At 44.6% G+C, this 23,934-nt stretch overlaps 1 protein-coding gene across 2 annotated transcripts in view; it reads right to left on the bottom strand.

Moving 5' to 3' along the window:
- Positions 1 to 280: 280 nt before the first annotated feature.
- ARB2A (ARB2 cotranscriptional regulator A) overlaps positions 281 to 23,934 on the bottom strand; it is a 1,780,167-nt gene continuing 1,756,513 nt past the window's right edge. For both annotated transcript variants that reach the window (XM_085632474.1, XM_085632472.1), the window contains exon 12: positions 281 to 2,859. In XM_085632474.1, the coding sequence (XP_085488600.1) occupies positions 2,717 to 2,859 (143 nt within the window). In that variant the 3' untranslated portion in view covers positions 281 to 2,716. The remainder of the gene's footprint in view (positions 2,860 to 23,934) is intronic.

Genomic DNA, 23,934 nt, shown 5'->3' on the forward strand with positions numbered 1-23,934 from the left:
TTAATTAACTATCAAATAAAGATTATGTATGTGTGTGTAAGGTTGATTGTATCAGTATCCATCTCAAACGTGGGCAAGATGGGCCTCATGTAATTATAAATCTTATGAAGCATTTCTGCATAAAGGGCAGTACAAGGAAAATTATTCCTAATTCAGAAACTGGAATGCCCTGCTAAAATATACTCGAACAGCTCAATAGGTTACCAATTTATCTCATGCACTGTTATAAAACATAAATACATATAGTATCTAAAAGGTAAGAGACAACAACTGCACACCATAAGAAGAGAAACGTTCTTTTAATTGAGTGTAAACAGAAATATACATTTCGTAAGAACTTATGTGCTTCATTAATTTTTACAAGCGATACCACAAGTTAGGCAAAGGCATGTGATAGTAACTTACAAAAGGGTAATTTTCGAACATTTCATTAGAGAACCAATGGTACGTTTTCCATTACAAACATAAAAACAGACAATTTGGTTTATATGGAATTTTGGAGAATAGAAAATTTTAATGTATGAGTATGCGTCTTTTAAATTATTTTGCTGAGTATTTCCTGGCTCCTCTTAAGAAGCGGGAATTGGCAAAGGGAGCACATCTGGATAAAAAACAACACAAATCAATCGCTCATATTAAAAATAAATCAGAGAGACTACACACCATCATCACATCTGGTCCGTGCTCAAATATTCAGATATGCCGAGTGTTGATCATCAGATCACCACATCAAGAAAATGATATCTGTGGTTGGTGTGCCTTTCTACAAAGGGTGCTTCTTTCGCTACCATTCTCAGATGTGTTTGTATTAGTTCCATGTTTGGGGGGAACTCAGTTTGACAATCAACACTATAGGTCCCTGTCATATGTAACAGAAAGGAAACGATTCAGAAGGAAAAAAGTAAGAGAAATGGCAAATCGCTCGTGTTGCTATTCATTAACCGACAGCTCACAAAACAATAACTGAGAAAAGTTCATGAACTCGTTTCATAGAAGCTCCTATCCCAAACGAAGCAATGGAATGCAGGGCCCTATACATTAAAACTCAGAGGTCTCCCTTACTGAAAGTCTTCCTTCATTTCAGAACAAGTACATATGGTACATAGGAGTAACTGCATTCATTCAAGTGTTTCATGTGAACATCTTGTGAACAGCAACATAGAAAGAGGGCTGGACTGTGCTACCTTCGTTACTTTCTTATCATCGATAGGTAGGCATCCTTGGCACACCCCCAAGAAACTGCGTTCTGGTAACATCATCAACGCTGCAAGCACTAACCCGAGTGGGGGCTCGACATCCCTGCTTCAGAGGCACAGCCCCTATGAAGAAAGCATCATTCAGAATAAACCTTTTGTTTTCTCGTTTCACTGGCATATATTCCCAGGTACTTGACTTTCCTATCACTGTAAGGAAGTATAAAGGGTTCCGATATAAAAATAGGTCCAAAAGTAATAAAAACGTGCGCTAAAAAATAATAGGGGATATTCCAAGTGAGAAACTCTGAATAATAAAATCTCTTTGGATTAAAATCTGCATTAAAATCTTTAATATGCGTTGCTTTTGTTGTTATAATTCACAGTGAGGTCTAGAATTCTGTGTAATTAAATTCATGCTAGCCCATATAGATCCGGCCCACCGTTCTTCATCCATTTACGCCCATGGGGAAATTCTCAAAAAATGGTCCACTGAGGCACTTGCCATTTTAAGGTAGAGATTTCAAAGTTTCTGAGGTCTAAGTTCATTGACCCTGAACCCGAACAGAGTAAAACACTACATTAATGTTTCATTTCATTCCTTGAGCAGTGCTTTTGTTCCCTTTAAAGTAGAAGTGTAAGAGGCTAGCAGGTAAGTCAATGTAAAGGGGCTGGGTCTCAGAGTATCCGTTGGAACCAAAAACAGGCTTAATTTACATGTCTGTTTCTTGTTTCCATCCGATGACATGGGCCAAACAATCATATCTACCTTATCTTAAAACAGAGCATTCACAAAAAACAGAAATCACACAGATGAAAAAAAAAAATCAACTTTTCAGCAGATGTTAAATGCACAGTCGATTTCTCTGGTCTCAAAAGGGAATCTGCATGCTGATACCGTACGCAAACAAATGTTTAATTTGTAAAAACCACACAGCTTCCCATTCCAGTTTGGTAAATATGGCTTGAAGCATTTTTTTAAACCTAACAGTGCACTATAATTTTACGTTTATGTTATCTATTGTAAGCAAAAATTAAGCATGGCCTGCCTTTTAAAAATGATTACAGCTAAAAGGACGAGCATTTTTCTATTTTTCTTTAACAAATGTAACCACTCCCCAAAAATGTATTCAGCCTTTAAGAAATATAAATGGATGGGTTATGCAGGTAAGCTTCAGAAATCATGCTAAGTGCAGGGCCATGAAAAGTAGGTGAATGACTGTGTCAGGGCAATTAGAGCTGCACCATGCTGTACTGTACAGTGCCACTGTCAGACCTAATCTGGGCACTCATGGGCAACGCACAATCCAAGCTACAGCCCACAGGAAGCAGAGCCAGTGAACCCATATTGCTTTGACAGTTGCACTCATCTAGAAATAATCCAAAACGCTATTTAGATGTATACATGGCGACCTTGTGCAGTATGAAGAAAACAATCTAATGAGGAACTGGGAAGCTGCATGGTGAAAAACAAGCAAAAAGGCCGTGTCTGCGAAGGAGCGCGTTTGGTCTGCAGGATTCCCTTACAACTCTTCATGCTTTATTCTGTTGGATCGCCGGGTTGGGGTTGGCTTGACTTTAGCATTCTTTGTCTCTAGAGCTTCTGTAAAGAATTTGAAGATGGAATGGAAACTCTTCCAGGAGGTCAGTTCATGGCGTTCGGTACCTGGAAAACAAAAGAGAAGTCGTTGGTGTATGCTGGGCCACTGTGCCTACAATTGTTCAGTTATGACCAGCGTTACATGGAAATGTAGAAGTGCACGTACTCATTACCCTAGAGTATCTGCTTGCTACTGAGAAGTGCCTGAACGCTCTCATTAAGAGTAGTGTACCAGTGCTGAGCTGGGCAGACACTTTCCCTCTCAAATTAGTACCTGACAGTCCATGCCCACTTAAAGCACAGGTTAGAACTGCACACGGGGAACTTTTTTTTTTTTAACTGAGCACTCCTTAATTTATAGTTTTGGTATCGAAATTAACAGGTGCTTTAAGGTATCTAATACGTTTTTGAGAACATGTTTTAGCACATGTTGTCAGAAATTCTTAAATCCCTAAAGTAAAATACACAAACTTGTCACAAATAAAAAATATTAAAAGCAAGCTGAAAAGATACGGCTGCATCAACGACTTTTTAGTTGCAAATAGGTTTCTTCCAAAAATGTGGCTGACAGAAAATTCAATTTGAAATGTATCACAAAGTTGCACCGAAATGAAGGTTAAAGACCGCACAGGTTGCGAGCGGCATAGCGTGGATGGTTAGCCCACAATCCCAACAGCATCTGCCTCATGAATTTCACAAGTCAGCAGGTGTCCCTCTGGAGGCAGCTCTGATGGCTTCTGGTCGCCACCCGCCACTGTCTGGGGATTCCCTACTGCAGGGAGCTCTGGACGACCCCGCCCATAGCCTAAGCGCGGCAGCTGATGAGTGGACGCCCTCTCCTGGCAAGCACTCTTTTTCCATGGGGGGGGGGGGGGGGGGGGGGAGGGGGCGCTTCTAGACACAATCACACATGCTCGTCAACGATGATTGGAAGATCAACTACAATTCATCTTAGTATGTGGATGGTTTTGTATATCAGGCCAACAACATATTTCTCCTTATTACAGGAGGTACAGACGTTAAAGGCCAACCAATTGTTACCTTTCTGAAATTACAAATCGTGCACGTAATAGCGTGAAAAATGCGTGACAGTTCTCCAACACCTTCTTCCATTTAGTGCAAACTCTACAGTAATGCCTAACGCACAACCGAGTTCTTTCTATTTCCATTTTCGGACACCAAAGTACCTCTTCGTACATGACTCCAACAATGCAATAAAGCCACAAGAATCCATTGATCACACGAGTGATCGTTTCTGAAAGAGGTGTCACGTCTTGCTTCTTGCTGGGTACACCAGTAAAGCTGCACGGACAGCTAGAACTCTCAGAATGTATGCCATATATTTTATACTTTGACACTGGTTTATGTTAATTCTTTATTCAGTAATAGTAGGTCATTGCTATGGTTACTTTACAATGGTGCAACACTTCTCCCTCCCTTCAGCTATTCGTTTAGTCCTTGTATCCACATTTGTTGCTTAGCAACAGTTTTGTGACAGTATCACAATCTGGTAGTGCAACAATAAAGACATTTGAGGAAGAAGAGAAACGCAGCAATTGAGGAGAGGGAGACATTAATACGTGTGTGTGCGCGCGCGAGTCTGTACGCATGACTGCTGCACTTAGCTGAGCCTAAATCAAGTATACTTTATTTTACAAACATTTTATGAAATAGGCAATCACCTTTTCTAACCACTTGGAACAATCAGGATAACCAATGAATATAAGAACATATTTAGTAATATCACATCTCTGTCCAATGGAATAAATGTAGCTTCTACTGGTACATATATTCCCTATTTACGTGGATTTGTATATGTATATGTATATGTATATCTATCTATCTATCTATCTATCTATCTATCTATCTATCTATCTATCTATCTATCTATCTATCTATCTATCTATCTATATATATATATATATACAGATAGATAGATAGATAGATAGATAGATAGATAGATAGATAGATAGATAGATAGATAGATAGATATGCATATTAATGCTAAGGAGGTCAAGTAATGCTAACTATTGCAAGGATGACTAGAAGAGGGATCGAACAGTAAAGTGTGCTAGTAAGGCACCAGCTTAACTTGGCAACCTTCACTTGAGTGGTAACATCTTGCAGGAACCGCCATGGACGGACCTTTGATCCTCCTACATGGTGCACACTGCTGTTATAGTCCCTGCGGCACTCACCGTCTTTATGCTTTATGTAACCGAGTAGGCAGAGTTGCAGTAGCTCACATTTGCGCACTGTAGACTACTCATTCACACAAGTATACTCTGTATATGATTAAATATATATGATCGCCCAAGGCAAAGTAATCGCCAAACGCTGCACTAAACAACGCCCTGTAATGTAACTTAACAGCTTAATTGGTGCCCTACTCATGAAACGCAGCCTGTGTTGGTAAATACCACTGTTTGGGTATGGTGCCACCAATACTGATAACATAGCTAGGATAAGTTGATCAATACCTTGCCAGAAAATGAAGGTTTTGACGCTTACATTTTAACCGAAATGTTACACTTCGTTGCGAATGTTGCCCTGCCCTGGTCTGTGCAATGGTGCACATTCAAGTGGTCAGTATGCTTTACTATAATGAATGCACTGTCCCCAGAGCTGCCGCAAACTCGCAGCGGATTAGTAAAAGGCAGACAGGCTGTGTGAAGCATCCGGTCTGCCTTTCACTATACAGGCGACAATCCACTATGGATTTGAAAGGGGGAGCACAGATTAACTTGCAGGTGGCGGCAGTGAGAGACTCCACCTGCCTGCAGGGGGCTATCTTTGGACACCGCTTTTCCACCTGCTAAAGAACACTCTCGGCGAGCACACTGACTATGCGCCACCTCCTATGTGACATAAGGTCAGCTAGCCACTTGACGCCCTCTTTGCCTCTGTGCTTGTGCCTATAATATGGCGCAGATGCAAAGAATTTTCTCATGTGCACCACTCCTCCAACGCAAATGAGGAAATACCCGGCAGAGATGGCGCTACATGTGTGCTTGCACAATCTTCAATCCGTGTTATAGAAAGGCCGCACATTTGTGTGCAGCCCCTCTTCTTTAATACAAAAGTGCCTCAGGGTGTAAAAATGAGGTGCACACACCCTCTTCGCTCCCGGGGCACTTTTAATAATAACATAGATATCAATGATAAACGAAATGGGAGGTGGATCTAAGTGGTGCCATGAGAGACAGATAATGTGCTGGGCTTGACTCCTCAAAGTATAATACCGATTTATGATGAACACTGGTCCTCATCTATTCTGCATATGAGTAACATTAAGCACAGCCCTAGATGTCCAGTTCATGTGGATGAAGCTAGGTTCATGCATTTGGGTTGTTACTTCCAAATGCAAATCAGTTCTGAAGAAATAGGGCATATCCCATCAAAAAAGTAGAAAGCTAAATAAAGGAATTTTTTCCTTACTAGATTTGTGAATCCAAATTCAGACATGCGGATACAGCAATTTGCAACTATATTTACTGAAAAGCAAGGTAAAAATCACAATTTAACTAGACATAGCAAAGACCGTGCGCAGTGAGTACTAAGGACTGTGGGGTTCACTCAGGCCCTGGGATTATATGCAGTGGCTCAGCTCAAGGGGTTCTGCCAGGGCAAGGGGTGTTCCACAAGGGAAGTGCCAAGAAGGCAGAGCTACAGAAAGCCTCGAGAGCATGGGCAGAGGCCCACCCTGAAGGAGAAGTAGATGAGGAGGGATCTTTGAGGAAAGATCAGAGCAGGACTTGACAGAGGGTCTTGACATGCAGCCTACAGAGGGAGAGAGCAATTTCCTCCCAGGACCAGTAGTCCACTCTAGAGCAGGCAGCAGTGTCTCTTCAAGGAGCCTGTCCTCAGAGGATCTGGTGGACAGGAAGGAGGAGAGGAAACTAAGGCTAGACCTTGCCAAGAAGGAGAAGGACAAGGAAGGAGCAGACCCTTGCCCTTGCTAAGCTTGACAAGGAGCAAGCTCTGGAGGAGAGGAGGCCATCCATGAAGGAAGGAAAGATGGCCCATGAGCTAAGCCTCGGAGAGCTGGATAATAGAGCCCTTCAAGTGCGGTCCAGCAAAAACAATAATTGTGGTTGCATACCTGCAGTGTCTTCACATGAGTTCAGATTATATATCCCAAAAGATATGGTGCCCAGTTACAATGTGGGGGAGGGCATATATAGATGGTTGGCAGCCTATGAAGTGTCTTCGACAGTGCACAGAGTCCCATAGGATTTCGCATGTAGGCTTTGGAGGTACATGCCCAAGGTGGGGAGGGACACAGTCCTTACAGTAGAGGTGGGGACCCAGCCAACAACACTGCGATGAAGACCATTTTAGTCAGCAAGTTTGGATTCACACCTGAGTGAATTTTCTGGATTATGCTGGTAAGGCACTGACGAGCTGGGTAAGGGGCTGCAAAGTTAATGACTATGAACAGTTGTTTTTGAAGGAGCACATTCTTGATACTTGTTTTTTAGAGCTACGCAAACACCTGGTTGATAGCAAGCTTACTGACACCAGGAAGCTTGCTGAGGAGGTGGACCTCTGGGTCAGCACCAGAGTGTCCAAAAAGGTATCTGGGGTAGAAGGCTTCCAAAAGGATGGCAAGTGTCTCAACCAGAAGAAGGAAGGGGGAGTTAAAAAGACTGAGTTCTCTAAAGGCTCCCAAAACAACTCACATTCCCTTTCCTCCCACCAGAAGACAACTTACCCTGGCAAAGGTCAGCAGCCCAAGCCCATCAAGTGCTATGAGTGCAACGAGTATGGACACTACAAAAGGGATGCCACGTGTCCCAGAAAAAAGCACCACCTCCAATTGGAGGATAGGTTCCAGGGGTGGCTAGTATAGTGCTTTGGGAGGAGTCTGTTTTAGTTAACTGAGGGTGCTGGGGGGAAGTTCACAGGGGTTACTCTAGTGCCCCTGGGTGATAGTGAGATGGTTTTAAAGATCCATGGGCCCTCAAATACTACAAAGTATACACAATGGGCCACTATCAATGGTTAAGGTGTTGAGGCTCAGAGGGATACTGGAGCCAGTATGACTATGGTAAGGAGTTGTTATTGTTAATTCAATCTTTTATAGCGCATATATACCGACAGGTCTCATAGCGCTCAAACAGAGGAAAAAACAAGACCACAGAAACAGGCTAGGTCCTAGGATGCTAAAAGAATTCACACCAGATCAAACGCTTCTCTGAAGAGGAGGGTTTTAAGTTTTGCACGAAAGGGGAGAAGTCTAGATTCCTTCCGAAGCTCTCCGGGCAACTGATTCCAAAGTTGGGGCAGGAGGATCGAAAAGGCTTTGCCTCCTTTCGATGCGAGGTTAAAGCGAGGACATATTAGTCTGCTGGCTTCTGCTGAGCGCAGCACTCGTCCTGTATTTGAGTACACGTTCTTTTATGTACTCCAGGGCGTGTCCATAAAGGGCTTTGTGTGTAATACACAGACCCTTGAACTTGGCTCTTTGCCTAATGGGTAACCAATGTAGTTCACTCAGCAGAGGGGTAGCATGAGTTCTTCTAGGTAATCTAAAAATGAGCCTGGCTGCATCGTTCAAGACTATCTGCACTTTATTTGTCAACTTCTGAGGTAGCCCAACATATAGTGCATTTCCATAGTCAAGTCTGGAGACTATCGTAGCAGCTACTATTGTCTTCATGGTCGAGACCGAGAGGAGGGGAACAAGTTTCCTCAGCTGTCGCAGCAGACCGACACAAGTACCGACCACTGCGTTAACCTGGTTAGTCATAGAGAGCTCAGAGTCGATCTTTATACCCAGGCTTTTTACCACAGGTGCTGGCAAGGGAGGGGATCCTAACTCCTGAGGCCAAAAAAGATCATTTCAGGGGTTACCTTTAGTTGAAATGGCAAGGACCTCCGTTTTATCGGGATTAATTTTTAAGGAGTTAGCCGCCATCCAGCCAACCGTGAACCTGAGTATGCTCTGAGCAGACTGTTGAGCAAGGGTCGAATTCTCAATCCTTAGGATAAGCTGAGTGTCATCCGCATAGTTGAACACTCTGCAGTCCATTTTGGCTAGCGCGGTCACCAGGGGCTGCAGGTATATATTAAAGAGAAGGTGGGATAGTGCGGATCCTTGAGGGACTCTGCAAGAAATGTTGCCCTTGTCTGATACCTGCTCGGCTAATTGGACCCTCTGCGTTCGTCCTGATAGAAAGGATTCTAGCCATTTAAGGACCTGACCTTGAATGCCCAGGTCTGCCAGACGGGAAAGTAATTTTTGGTGGCAGACAGTGTCAAACGCCGCTGACAGATCTAATAGAATCAGGGCGTTAGGTTCTTTGATATCGGCTTTTCGTCTGAGTTCATCCACGACCGACAGCATAACCAACTCGGTACTATGGTGGGCTCTAAAGCCTGCCTGGTGGACCTGGAGAATCTCATGCCTTTCCAGAAATGCTGAAAGAGTTAACAGAACATGTTTCTCCAAAACCTTCGCCAGAAAGGGCAACTGAGAGATAGGCCTATAGTTCTTAAGTATAGTCCTGTCAGCACCTGGTTTCAGGAGTCAGCTGGTTTCCCCACAACAGGTAATTCCTAATGCATTTCACCAAGTTGTGGTAGCTAACAACAGAGAGGGTCACTATCCTGTGATCCTGGTTCCATCTGTGTGGAGAGGGGTTTTAGGTCTTTTGAAAGGTGCAGTGTACCCTGTCATTAGTGTGGACTCTTTGTTAGGTAATGAGCTGGAGTACACTACCTGGAAGGAAGAGAAGCTCAAGGCTCATGTGGCGATCTAAGGGTTACCCGAGTGGATCTGTGCCACAATAAGGCCATGGTTGCCCAGGAAGGGAGTCAAGAAGTGCTAGAGCCTGGAATAATGGCCCAGCCAGATGCTAAGAAGAGGAAAGGCAGAGGGCATGGTACTTCCAGTGAGATGGATGGGGCGCCTGCGGTGACTGCCCGGTGTCCACTTAGGAAGACATTGTTTCTCTTGGTGACCTTCCTGAGCTTACTGGATGGCATGTCGGAGGATGAACCATCAAGGAGGCGTTCTGTAGGGGACAGAGGGAGGGCCCAACCATTAGGGTCATGAGGCAACAGGCTGAAGCCCAAGCACCAGGTGATGCCTCTGATAGTCACCACATTTACTGGGAGGACCACCTCCTGTACAGTGAGCCTAAGGCTCATGGGCATGGGACATCCAGGGCCCTGGTGGTCCCCTAATGCTACAGGGCCTTCCATCTGGAGTTGGTTCACAAGATTCCCCTGGCAAGACGTATAGACAAAGACAAGATCTTTGCAAGGCTTGTATCCCACTTCTATTGGCCCAGGATAAAGAAATCCTCAGATGAGTTCTGTAGGGCTTGTGTGACCTGTCAAGCTGATGGGAAGACAGGGCAGAGGCTGAAAGCCCCCTTAACCTGCTGCCTGTAGTTAGCACCCCCTTTGAGAGGGTGGGCATCGACATTGTAGGGCCTATGGATCCCCAGACTGCATCAAGCAACAGGTTCATCATGGTTCTGGTGGGTCTTGCAACTAGGTACCCAGACACAATCCCTCTGAGAACTACTACTACACCCACATTGGCTAAGGCCCAGGGAATTTTTACCCGAGTGGGTTTCCCCTAAGAAGTTGTATCAGTGTGAGATAGAGGAGGCTCTAACCCCACCACTGGCCCCCGTTACATCTCATACCCTAGCGCCGATTACTAACTCCGACCGGGACAGAGCCAGGAAGGGGTTAAAACTGTTCAGTCATTTTCACCTACAGGATCGGGAACGCCGCCTCCTCGACGCCCACCAATCCCGGAGCACCGCGTGGACTCAGGAGGCGGGGACTCCCATTGAAAACCCGGATGATGCAAACAAGGAGAGGGCGGTGAGGAGAATCCCTATAGAGGAAGAGGAGGAGACGACGACGACGACCGGAGGACGCCGGGACCCCGGAAGAGAAGCAGACGAAGGAATCCAGCCCGACGAGGAAAGAAGCAACGTGGAATGGGAGGAGTGGTCCGAAGAGTGGTGGACACCCCCGGAGGACACGTGTAAGCCGCCGCAGCTCCGGAGAGTTGCGGCCATTGCGGTACGTAAAACGGAACAGGGGGCAGCACAGAGGAGGGAGGAGGGTGGCGGATTCACGGGACTGCACGACTGTCACCTAGAGTAAAAACGGGCACATATATCACATCCCCTCACTGACCCCCACATCTTTTTCTTTGAGTATTACGTGTCCGTAGGTCTGTGTAGCCACAAAAAGCGACCCCCTAGGCACCAATATGAATCAAGAGCCAACAAAACGGCCTGAAGAAAAGGCCACTGTTGCCCCTAGCCTTCTTATTTATGTTTCCCTCTCCCGTCCTTCACCGTCTTGCACTCCCCTTTCGGAGCATCTTCCGGCTACGGCAGTAGGGCGTGAGATATCTCACGTTATCGGTTACTTCCAGGACATGTGTGATTGACCGATCTCTCTCTCCTTTCTTTTGAGTTCCTCCTACTCCGGGGAAAGAGCCACACCATCGCCCCACGAGGAAGAGAAGACCCAAAAGTGAAACCTGACCAGGAAGATACCCATATCCCGAGAGGCCCGGATTATTATTGGACTTTCTTTTTATTATTTTTTTGTGATTCCCAAATAAACAACACCATCATACAGTCTCACATAAGACCTCCTTGTTTTGTGTTCCGCCCTTCCCTCTCACACCCAGACAGGAGACAAACGTTATGTCTGCTTATATGCAGTCAATGTGGAAGTAGTGTGGGGGTAACATATAGGTTCTCCACCCCTTACCATTCAGAAACCAATGGGCTTGTTGAGAGGTTCAACAAGACCCTATAAAGCATGATCAGGGGGCTGCCTGAGGCCCTGGGGAAAAAGTGGGATTTTCTCTTACCATGCTTGTTGTTTGCTTATTGTGATGTGCCACAGGGAGAAGTGGGTTTCAGCCCCTTCAAGCTGTTGTATGGGCACCCAGTCAGAGGGCCTTTTAGTGTGGTGAAAGAAGGGTGGGAGCAAACTCCCAGGAAGGTATCCCTGGATGTAGTGAACTACATGCTGGCCTTCAGAAGCCAGATGTCTAAGTTACATAAGCAAGCTTCCAATAACCTTGAAGTCAGCCAGGAAGTTATATAGAAGTGGTATGACAAATTTTGTACCACTGTGGAATTTCAACCTGGTCAAAAAGTGTGGGTGATGGAGCCGGAAGAGCTAAGGCCATTCAGGAGCGTTGGAATGGGCAATAGAAGGTGACTGAAAGAAAGGGTGAGGTCACATACCCTGTGGACCTCTGGACTCCCAAGCAACCCCAAAGGGTGCTACATGTACATCTCCTCAAACCACACTTTGAGAGTTTAGAGCTCACCATGCGGTTGGTGACTGATGAAGAAGAGGAAAGTGAACTCTTGGACTCCAAGGAGAAGGACAGGGGCTGTGGAAGGAGTAACCCTTTCCCCCACTCTAACTCCTGAACAACAGAGAGCCTACCACCAAGTGTTTGGCCAATACTCTTCTCTGTTCTCCCTTATCCCTAGGACTCTACCCATGATGCAGACACAAGGGACAACATCCCTGTTAAGAATACATCTTACAGGTTGTCAGATAAGGTGGGGGGCCAGCATTATGGCTGACGTGTCTAAAATGCAGGAGTTGGGGGTGATTGGACCTTCCAGTAGCCCCTGTTTCAGTCCTGTGATTCTGCTGCCCAGCGGGCACCACACCTAAACTGAAGTTCTGTGTGGTTTATAGAGGGCTAAATTATGTGACAAAGACTAATGTTCATCCCATCCCCAGGGCGAACAAGCTCACTGACAGGTTAGGGACTGCCCAGTACTTAAGTCCCTTTGATCTTACATCAGGGTACTGACAGATCACCCTATCAGAGGGAGCAAAGGAGAGGTCAGCCTGCTCCACTCGAGAGGGCCGCTATCAATTTAGAGTGATGTCTTTTGGATTAAAGAACAGCCCTGCCACCTTCCAAAGGCTGGAGAACCACGTCCTTGTTGGTATGGAGACCTTCTTTGAGGCTTATCTGGATGATACAGCTGCCTTCAGTAGCAGCTGGAAGGACCACCTTTTTCATCGCCAGGAAGTGCTTCAGGCTCTGTAATCAGGGCAAGTAAGTTCTAGATAGAGCAGGGGTCTGTGGTGTACTTGAGATACCTGGTGGGTAGAAGCAACCCCTTCAGGCCAAGATAGAAACTCTCATGCCTGGCTGCCCACAAAAACCCAGACTGAGGTAAGAGCATTCTTTTTTTTTGTTGAAAATCTTTTTATTGAAAATTTCAACACAAATCAACGTACATTGGCATTGAGTATATCAACAGTTCGACCATTGGAGCGTGCACAGACATTCAGAGAGCAGCTTCACAATTAAGCAACACAGCTGTCACGTGGGGCATCGCACTGGCCATCAGTTGCATCCCGGATTATACCAACAATTCTCAAACCATCCGTTGGTCAACGGTTTAGTATCAGTCACTTAAGTCCGACTCTGAGTAAGAGCATTCTTAGGCCTTACTGGGTACTACAGGAGGTCTGTAGAGGGATATGACACCATTATTGTTCCATCGACCTGGCTGATTTTGAAGAAGCAGCCCAGAAATGTGATTTGGAAAGAGGCATGCCAAACTGCATTTGACACCCTGAAGCAAGCCATGTGCGCAGCTCCTGTGCTCAAGGCCCCTGATTTCTCCCAGGGGTTTATCGTTCAGACAGATGCTCGAGAGCATAGAATAGGGGCAGTACTATCCCAACTTAATGAGGAGGGCCTAGACCAACCTGTCGCCTTCATCTCTAAGAGGTTACTCCCCACGGAATGGAGGTGGAGTACTATTGAAAGAGAAGCTTTTGCTGTAGATTGGGCACTGAAAAAGTTGAGGCCATACCTGTTTGGCACTCACTTCCTGATTCAGACAGACCACAGGCCCCGCAGGTGGCTCATGCAAATGAGAGGTGAGAATACAATATTTTTGAAGTGGTCCATTTCACTATAGGGTATAGATTTCAGGGTGGAACACAGACCAGGAGTAGGCCATGCCAATGCTCATGGTCTGTCCAGAGTTTTCTGCCTTAGTGATGAGAACTCCCTAGAGCTTGCGTAGATCTCTTTCAGCTAGGAGCATGGTCACCTGTTGCAAATTGTTATACCATATACCCAGGGCCTGTACTTCAAATGCTACTATTGGACCTGCAGCACTCAATATGCCACCCACAGAAGTGGGTTGGTCTGGCTCGGACTGATAACTGCATGATCTCAGGAGTCTTCATTTATTGCCACCCGGGATCCACCTTGTTGTGAGGCTAGCGGATGTTGTGTCCCCATCGGCACTTCGATATTCTAATTACATGGTGTTTGGAGATTTTATTCTACACTTTGATACAAAGTCTTGCTCCGCAGCTTCAACCATGGTTGTTGACGTGGGGGGTTTGCAGCTCCTTCAACATGTAACATCTCATGGCATACATTGGATCATGTCTTTTCAAATATAGCTGAAATAGTTGTTAAGCAGCCTATGTCAATTGCATGGTCTGACCATTCTGCCATCCCCTTTTCGGTCCCTTATGAGGACTCGCATAAAAGTCTTGAATTAGTCTCTGCAGTAGGAGCCAGGCGAAGGGCCAATGTTACCCCTTCGGCTCTTCGTGGCGCCCTGGCTAATAGCTGCCCTAGTTTAGACAGATGTACCGATATAGCCAAACACAAGTAGACATTTGGATTAATGGGGCACTGGACCAAATTGCTCATTTAGAAAATCAGTCTTTCTATAGACTAGGACACTTGGCTGACTTGTTTAATGAGGGCTTATTAGTATTAAAAAAGAAGTACAAATGGGTGGAGCACCTATGGGGCAGAGAGTACGACCACGCCTGTAAAAGGGATTATGAGGCAGCAACTAAAACCTATCATTGCTGCATTCCAAAGTTTTGCTGCGATTTCTACACTATTAAAATTCAGGCAGACCAAAACTCACTTTGTGAGCTATTCACTGTGAAGTCACTATTCTCCTTAACTTCAGTCTCCGCTATGACTACACCAACAGAGCAGAGGTACAATGCTTTGGCACAGTTCTTCCTGGAAAAGGTAGTTAATATATTAGACTTGTTTCCCGCAGTAGTGAGAGACGCCCCCTGTTTAAACGTTTGGTTCAACGGGTCGGAGGACAGCTTGAGGTTGCTCAGTTTCAGGTCCAGCAAATCCAAAGAACTGACCACAATATAGGCGTCAGTGAAATCAGTTTCTCCATTAGATCCAGCATCTCCATCCATTCTGGAAAGAGGACTCGAAGTGGTCCATCTGGTTTTAAGTGAGTTGATTAATAACTCCCTGAACTCCGGTCAGGTACCTGAGAGATGGTATCATGCCGTGGTGTTTCTGCTTCTAAAGAAACCGCTGCTGGACCCAACCAAGCCCCAAAAGTCGAAGGTGCTCCCACAGAATCAAGGGGAGCCGCAGGGCTACTTGTTGAGCCCAACCCTGTTTAATGTATAAGTGTGACTATTGGCGATCGTAACTTAAAGCTATGGGATTATGATTGTGTCATCATCATTAACTTTATTCAGTTTAATCCAAACCACCTAAGTATGCACAGTCAATAAATAACAATCAATAAAAATATTCTTTCCCATTTCTCGAATGAAAGCAACATAAAAGCTTCCATAAAACAGTTTAAAATTGCAGTCAATTAATAGCATTCTTTGTGCCTTATGGAATCGAGTAATCATAATAAGATATCTCTAGTAACAAAATCCGAGCTACCTTGGACATAATTAAATCTCATTTAGTATAAGAAGCCTCCTAAGCGTTCTAAGTCTCACGTTTTTGTCGCCTGAACCAGACATGCAATAAAATTCTGCTTACAGCAAAGACAATAGGGTGCGATGTGTTGGTCTTTAAAATCCTCCGAGAGACCAAATAGCGTCTAACTTCCAGGTTTTGGCAAACAGGTCGAATCCACTTTCATCGAAGAAAGCAATATTCGACACAAAAAAACAGAATGTGCTCAACAGTTTCTGTGGCCTGGCCGCAGGCTGGGCAGATTAGAGTCTGATTTGGTGGCCCAAATGTGGAAAGACCTAAGGGTAAGAAACCCAGGCGAAATCTCACAAAGAGGCTTTTGACTCTGATGGTGTAGTCAAATCGAGAAAGGGCTTGAACTTAGGATAAGACTTAAAACTTAAAAACTCAGTAGTTAGTCGCCCTGCAGTCATACTATAAGCATACCGTTCGGCCACATGAGTTAAATACTTGGCTTTTACAGCAGCTATGTCCGATTTGTTAATCCGCTCAGGGCAATCCTATAAATCAGTCAATCCTAGAGATCTACACTAAATTGTAAATCAGTCAATCCTAGAGATCTACACCAAATTGCAACATGGAGTAGCCATGGGATTCGTTTGGCACCGCTTATATTTAAGACTTCTCTTAGTGATTTGCAGTATTCACTAGGCTCTGCCATGGTCCACAAACGCAGCCAGTACATCAGTGGTTTTAGTGGGGCCACATCCCCCATTATCCTCATCCCAAGATCAAAATACAATGGGATCAGCGGAGTACTAGTTGGAACAGATGCAAGGGATCGAACATATACGTTCTCACACACTGCCAACTTATATGCATCAACATGGCCCCATATCTCTGCTCCGTATAGTGCTGCATTTTTTAACTTTCATCTGATAGACCTCCAGGGCAGGGGTTATTGACCAAGTCAGGGTCTGTTTATGGAAAGAAATTATAGGTTTAGATTTACGGCATAGGGTCAGATAGCTTTTATCTAATTGTGGATCCCAGCCTAATATAATATGTCAGTCAACCTAGCCCCGAGATAGTCAAAAGTGTTTACCCTCTCCAATGGTTTCCCAGCTATTCTCACTACTCTTATTCTGTCCTTTATCTTGCCAAAAACCATAGAAACCATAAACTTGGTTTTCTCCACATTTAGTTCCAGGTCCTTAGCTACACAGAAGACGAAAAATGTATCTAGCAAGCTCTGGAGGCCTATAGGTGTCCTGGACATTAATAGGGAATCATATGCGAAGAGCAGTATTGGTGTTTTTTTGCCATTCAGCACTGGAGAATCGTTTACACAGTCCCTCAGCTCATTAACAACTCCGATTACATGAAGGAGAGAATAATGCGGGTGCGAGTGCGCAACCTTGGCGCACCCTACCGAATGGGAATCTTAGTAGTTAGTTCGACCTGTTTACCCCACCTGACCTGCGCATAGGTTCCCTCATGCAACCTTACAAGCAGGTTTACCAAATTTGCAGAGGCTCCCATCCCTATTAAAGCTTTCTAGAGTGATTCCCGGGGTACAAGGTCGAAAGCAGCTCTAAGATTAACAAAAGCTACATACAATTTATGTTTATTTAGTAGTACATATTTCCAAGTGAGTAGTGTAAACCTGAACACCTGATCGCATGTACTAAGCTCCAGCTCAGAAAGGTGACAAAATCTTATTTTCTTCCATTCATATTAGCAGCTTATCCAGAACTTGCCTAGCAAAACGTCTTTTGTAAATTGTCTATTAAACTAATAGGTTGTAATTCGATGGAACCGAGGCATCTCCTTACTTTTATATTGTTTTTTATCTCTGCCCTCTCCAGGTTTCTGGTATTTCTCCCCTATTGGCTATTACATTGGACAAAAGGTTGATATATAGGGCCCATACAAGGGGCTCAGACTTGTATAGGTCACCAGGTATCCGATCAGGCTCGGGGGATTTTCCTGTTTTCAATCTATTGACTTAAGGGTGTCATCCATACTAACAAATGGCCCTTCATTGTTTCCACCACTTACTATCTCAGTAAATTGACAATGGGTTAGATTGCATGTACCATCCACAGAAAGGATAGCTTCTCCTTTGTCATACAGCATAGTAAAGTGGTCTACCGACTTCTCGGGCTGGATAACTTATTTCAGTGTAGTTACGCGGTTTAATCTCCCATGGGCAATAATGGGCCAAAATGAGCGATTATCATTGCATCTAGTTGCAACCAGCAAGTCCTGCCAATTCTTATCGCCCCAGTCGCGCTTGGCTTTGGCAAGAGCTGATTTGTGATTATGATCATGTCAAATGCAGATGACACACAGCTCATTGTTAAGCTGTCAAAACATTCCAAGCATATGGCCACATTCCTATGCCTCTGCTTGGCAGAGGTGGCTAAATAGATGGACGCAAATTGTCTAAAGCGCAACGCTGAAAAGACAGATGTTCTGACCTTGGGCAACCACTCAAACATCTGGTCAACTGCCGGGTGGCCAAAGGAGCTGGTTCCGGACTCCAAACTCATGGTCAAGAATCTCGGCATTTGGGTAGGGGTAAAACTGTAGTTTGACAATGAAATCACTGCAGTTATGGGGAAATGTTTAGGAATTCTTAAAATGCTAAAGAAAATGGGAAGCAGTTCAGGCCTTGATAGTGTCAAGACTGGACTACTATAATGTCTTATATATTGGAGTGTCAAAGGGCAGGATAAATAGACTATAAAGAGGGCAGAACGCAGCAGCTCGACTTATAGTGAAATTGTCTAAGAATGCATATATAGAGGCAGCACTCAAGCAGCTCCATTGGCTACCTGTGAGACAGAGGTCCTCATTCAAAGCCTTGTGTTACTGTCACAAGGCCTTGAACAACAAATGTCCTCGATATTTGAACCAGTTTATGAGACCTTATGTTCCACTGAGGAACCTGAGATCAGCAGGGGAGATGCTGGCAACATCTCCAGATTTAAGAAAGCACGCATGGGTGGGAGTTCGTTTGGCATCCTGGCACCTAAACTATGGAATGCTCTGCATTTAGCAGTTTGCCAGGCCCAGACAGAAAACCTGTTCAGGAAAAAACTCAAAACCTGGTTCTTTAGTCCAGGATGCAGGGGGTTTTGATAATGGCATAGAGGCAAGACATGTATGTACCTTGCGCTGGGATACCTCAAATGAAGTAGCTATGCACTTTAGAAATCATATTATTATTGTTATTGAAGTAGCTTTTCAGCCCTGTCTCAGGCCTTCTACTGCAGTGCCTGTGTGTGCAGTTTACTAAGACATATCAGCAAATCTGTTGATATAGACAATGCCACCAGTAACGTTGCTGCAAAGCAAAACAGTGGCCGCAACCCCTGCATGTGCAAAAGCTAAGCCTTCATGAGAGGCAGTTATTAAAGAGTGTCTGCAGTTAAGGTTTGGTATCAAGCGAACACCAACCCCAGGAATCATCACAAAAGGAACCTTGTCAGTAGTTAACTGATACGTATATTTAGAAGGAAACCTTGAGGAAAAGCCATACCCTTGCGACAAGCGGCTATAGCAGCCAAGATGGCATCATCAATTTTAGTCATAGAGCGCATAATCGTGGCTACTCTAGTCGTGGCTACTGCAGATTTGGCTGCTTCATCAGCCATTGAATTACCAATGACGTGCGTTCCCGTACGGTGATGGCCCAATGTATGTACAACATGTGTAAGTGGTAGGCGATCTTTAAGATCAGCCACCTTTACCCAAAGCCTTTTGGGCCAGATGTACGACGCTTGCATTTTGCGACTAGCAAATTGGTTTGCTTTGCGACTCGCAATATGCAATGTACAACAGTCTCTGAGACACTGTTTTGCGATTCCCAATGGGGTCGCAAAGTGCATGCCTCATCAATATTTATGAGGCAAGCGCAATCTGCGACCCCATTGGGAATGGCTAGCAGTCCCAGGGATGGTGGCCTGCTGGGGCCAGCAGACCACCATGTCTGGGACTGCTTTTTAAATAAAGCAGTTTTCTTTTTTTTTTTAAATGCAGCCCATTTTCCTTTTTTTAAATGAAGCCCATTTTCCTTAATTGTCATTATAAGATTGCACACAGTAGAAAGAATCACACACCACTGGAGTTAGCGACTCAGGATCATAATGCTCGAGAGCCAAAAGCAGCGCTTTTACCTTGGCCAACTATGCCTTACAGTCACCTAGAGACTCTGTATGAATCAAAGTGGAGTGGAAAACTCCATCAATCATATTGCCTACAACAATAGCGCAAGCTGCTGAATAAGTCTGCTTAGAACCAATGGCCGGTTGTGCCGAACCAACAGTGTAAATGATACATTTATACTGATCAGCATAGAAGGCAGAGGATGAACATGTTCATATTGAAGAAATTCTTGTGCTTCCAATGAAGGGTCAAAAACAAAGGAAACATCAACAGACATCAAATACTTTGAACTGAATTTAACATGGGTGAAGGGCTTTAGAATTTGGAATGCTAGATTTCGTGACCGCCTCTAAGGCAGGCAGGTGAAACGACAAAGATGTATTTACCATGACTTGTAAGCAATAGCAACAATGTCACCCTCATTGAACGTGATCTAAGTAAAATCAATTGCACCCGCACTATCCGGATGACCAAATTAGTGGTGATAAGCCTGGTCTGTAAAAACTTCGTAGCAAGTAAATCAGGCTGTAGGTCGCGTATGACCGCCGTATGCTCTGGAAGCCAGGAGGAAGCGGAAAAAGACCAGTGTATTAAAAAATAAAGGAGTTTAATTCACTAAGCCTACTCAGGAATGTAAGTCCTGCCAAAATTAAAAAAAACAAGCAGAGACTACAATTTCTTGAGGGTAGAAGGAGGGTGCAATTGCGCAAATGTCTCCTAAAAATGTGGAGCCAAACCTCTACCCTCATGGGTTAATTCACAACCAAGAAAAAGAACAGCAAAAAACGCAGTGTGAGACTTTGCATTACTGAACTTGTAGCCAAGTTCAGCGAATCACATAATAATATGATCCACCCTACCAAATGCGGATTCAATTCATCATCGGTAAGGTATATGTCATTGACACAGAATAAAGCGTCAGGATCAATATCATGTAAAAGGGACACAATATGTGCCGCAAAAACACCTGGTTGTTCCTATATCCCATTGGTAAACGAGTATCATCCCTGGGAACTGAGGGCGGTAAATGCGGACCAATAACGGCTCTCTGGAGCCAAGGTGTGACAAAAAAAAACCCTTAGAAATGTCCAGCGTAGTTTAAAACTTTTTACGGATGATATTGTTAATCAGGGCCGTACTATGCGTGTTCTGCACAGCAAAAGTGAGCGTGTGACTATTCAAATGTCTATAATACAAGACAATGCGATAAGAGCTGTCAGGTTTCAAAACTGGAAAAAGAGGATCATTCATAGAAAAGACACAGTGTTCAAGAACACCCTGATGCTCCAGCTGAGTAAGAACATGTTTAACGGACGCTCTTGCGTCACGTTTAATTAGATATTGAGGTTGCGGTTGAGGGGTGGAACGAATCGGAATAACATGTTGCGGAGAGTCCACATCCCAACCAACCTCGTTTCAGTACAGGGTAGGAGCACAGCAAGGGCCTACTCGGAAGCATAAGCATGCTGCGACTTTTCAGGGACGGGAGGCAAATCGGCCTCCGCTAATAAAATGTTGTATGAAGAAGTAAAAATTGTCCCAAAGAATAGCATTAGTGGTGCGTTTAATATCACCTTCAATCTGAATATCTAAATAATAAAGTCTATCAGGAGGTGCTGGGTGTCCTCTTTAGGCTACACAGACTCGCCTTGCCTGCGATCCTGTCGCAGTCCTTTATCATATTGTTAATCAGACGATTCCTGAAAGGAACCAGGATCAGGAACCTGAAACGGTCAGGAGTCTTAATTTTAGTGCAATCACACAAATCCTATCTTCGTTCAGAATTGTCCGGTGGCAGAGAGCCGCCATGAGACCCGGGCTTCTGTTGTTGCCTAAAATTATTCCAAGGTTTCTTGGGCAAAATCGGGCGACCTTAATTTTCAGGAGATTTGCCCAAGGATTGCGTAGATGGTCTGGACCCCAAACTATTACGTCCTAAAGATGTATAAACATTAGAAATAATGACTGATAACTCACGCACACGTCGGCTACGGCCACAGCAGTTAGTCGCTGGCGTATAATCAAAGATGCTGATTCGCCTTTAACATTGGAAAGAATCCTTTCGGAGACTACAGGAAAATTACCCACTAGCTTCATCCCCAAATCTAGGGCAGGGTCTGCCCCATGTTCATTCTATACATGTTTGAGAATGTTCCGAAGAACGCTCATCAAGTGAGTGCCATAACAAAGTGTATACACTGTAGCAAACACCGTCTCCCAGGTGTTGTACTTGGCCAAGGGGAGGACCAGACCAGTAGGCAAGCACGTAGTAAGGATCCTATGCTTCTCTACAGGACCCGTGAGGGGGAAAACAGCAACAAGCTGATCAATTTTTCCAGCAATCCAAAACTGAAAGTCTACGCAATAAAGAGGTTGTCTGCCCATAATAAGAGTTAGTAATAACAAGCCTAATTACAAGCCCCACCCACCTAGTGGGGCCCGCACACGGGGTGCAGTCCCAGACTGAGCTGCCAGATAAACACGGGCAACAAATCGAATCAATCATCTATACAGATAGGCGACTTGAGCATATAACAAATGGACATACGCCGCAGTGGCATAATGTGGATATTGAGTAAAACCCCCCAAAACAGATCATGTACCCAGTCAATACTTAAGGGAACCATGCAAACAGAAGCAATAGAATGGGGAAGGGTGCCATTAAACCAAATCTGGTGCTCCTAGGCCTTAAGAGAAAGCTCAATGATCAGATAAGGGCGATAAGCCGCAGGAACATTAGCTACTGTATAAGAATGAAAAGTATTATCATTTGCATCAACAGTGTGGAACGTAACCCAGTAGTTAAAAACCTTGAAGCGGTATGCAGGGTTCACTTCGACCACAAAAACAACAGTAGATCCCGCATTGGGACCCCATTCTGCAAAAAGTTACTGCCGCACGGCTATGACCTGAAATCGCAACCGGTTGAGCCATAGGGAAACGTAAGGGATTCAAACAGCAGCACAAAAAAGGGTTATAAACTTTTAAATCCAAGCTTGAAAAACCTACAGCAATAGGAAGTACCCTCAAACTGAGGAGGTAAAGCCCCCGCACATCTCCGTGCAATGGTGTGAGGGTATTGTGAATGAGCAGCAGGTGTCCAGTAAATAAGAACCAGACCAAACGTTGGCAGCGCCATGTTGCAGGGATTCTGTTAAATCATAGAACTATGCTTGGCACCATAGAACCTAAGTAGGCAGCAACTGAGACATCCTACCACCTTAGCACCCATGAGCTCGCGTCCGACTAACTATAGTGTCTCACTTGCCCTCCTACTCACTCACAGAGGAACAAGTGATTAGACACCCCAGGACACAACACTCCTGACTCTCTCAGGGAACACGGTGGCAGGACACACCCTTTTGCTCTTACACTCGTCCACAATAAGATCTGACAGAGACACGAGAAAAGTTTAAAATATTTATTTTAACTATCATGCTCTAGTACGCAGTATATGTGCCACAACAAGTAAAAAGATGCCGAACACATATACGGTCAGCATAGTAAGTAATCCATAAATCATACATGGAGCTGTCATTGTATAAGACAGGGTGAACCAGCCCCCTCCCCTTCTACAGAAAAAAGAGTGAGATCTCTGGGTGCTTGCAGCAGACCCTATAACTTAGCATGCACAGATGAAAGTTCTACGTCTCAGGTGTAGTCGCAATCTCGTCTGTCTATTTGCCTGTCTGTGCATACCTACGTGACAAAGAGTACATGTTCCCAAACAACAGCTGCATGTGTGTGTTTTGTCAATGTGCTCGAGCCTGACAAAAACATAATAACAAGGGGCAATGTCGTTTGACCTGGTCTACGGTGTTCAGACTAAATCTCAGGAAAATACAGAACTCAGAATAACAGTAAGTAATGTGTGAAAGCACAGAGTGGCACAAAGCAAAATACGTGTGTATTGTAACATGTGCAAAGCAAAGTAAGGACCGCAGCATACTTGTGCTAACATAGGGGAGACGGCAAAGGGCCTGCATGGGACATGTGACAAGTGACATATCAATTAAAAGAGAAACAAAAACTAATCTGTAATTTCAAAGGGCCTATTCACAAACAATAGTTTACGACCAACTATACCTCTTTCATGTCTGCCAGAAATCCACATAGTGAGTACTGTAAATCCACTTACTGGGTTCTCCGCCACAAGAGCAAAGAAATCAAAGTATTTGGCATTTCAAACCGTTGTTTGCCCTGGAAGTTTGAAAACACCCACAAACATATGTTTATGGGCATTCCTGAACTTCAAATTAACCACACTCCAC

This window comes from Triturus cristatus, chromosome 2_1 (genome assembly GCF_964204655.1).
Source record: "Triturus cristatus chromosome 2_1, aTriCri1.1, whole genome shotgun sequence".
Classification (NCBI taxonomy): domain Eukaryota; kingdom Metazoa; phylum Chordata; class Amphibia; order Caudata; family Salamandridae; genus Triturus; species Triturus cristatus.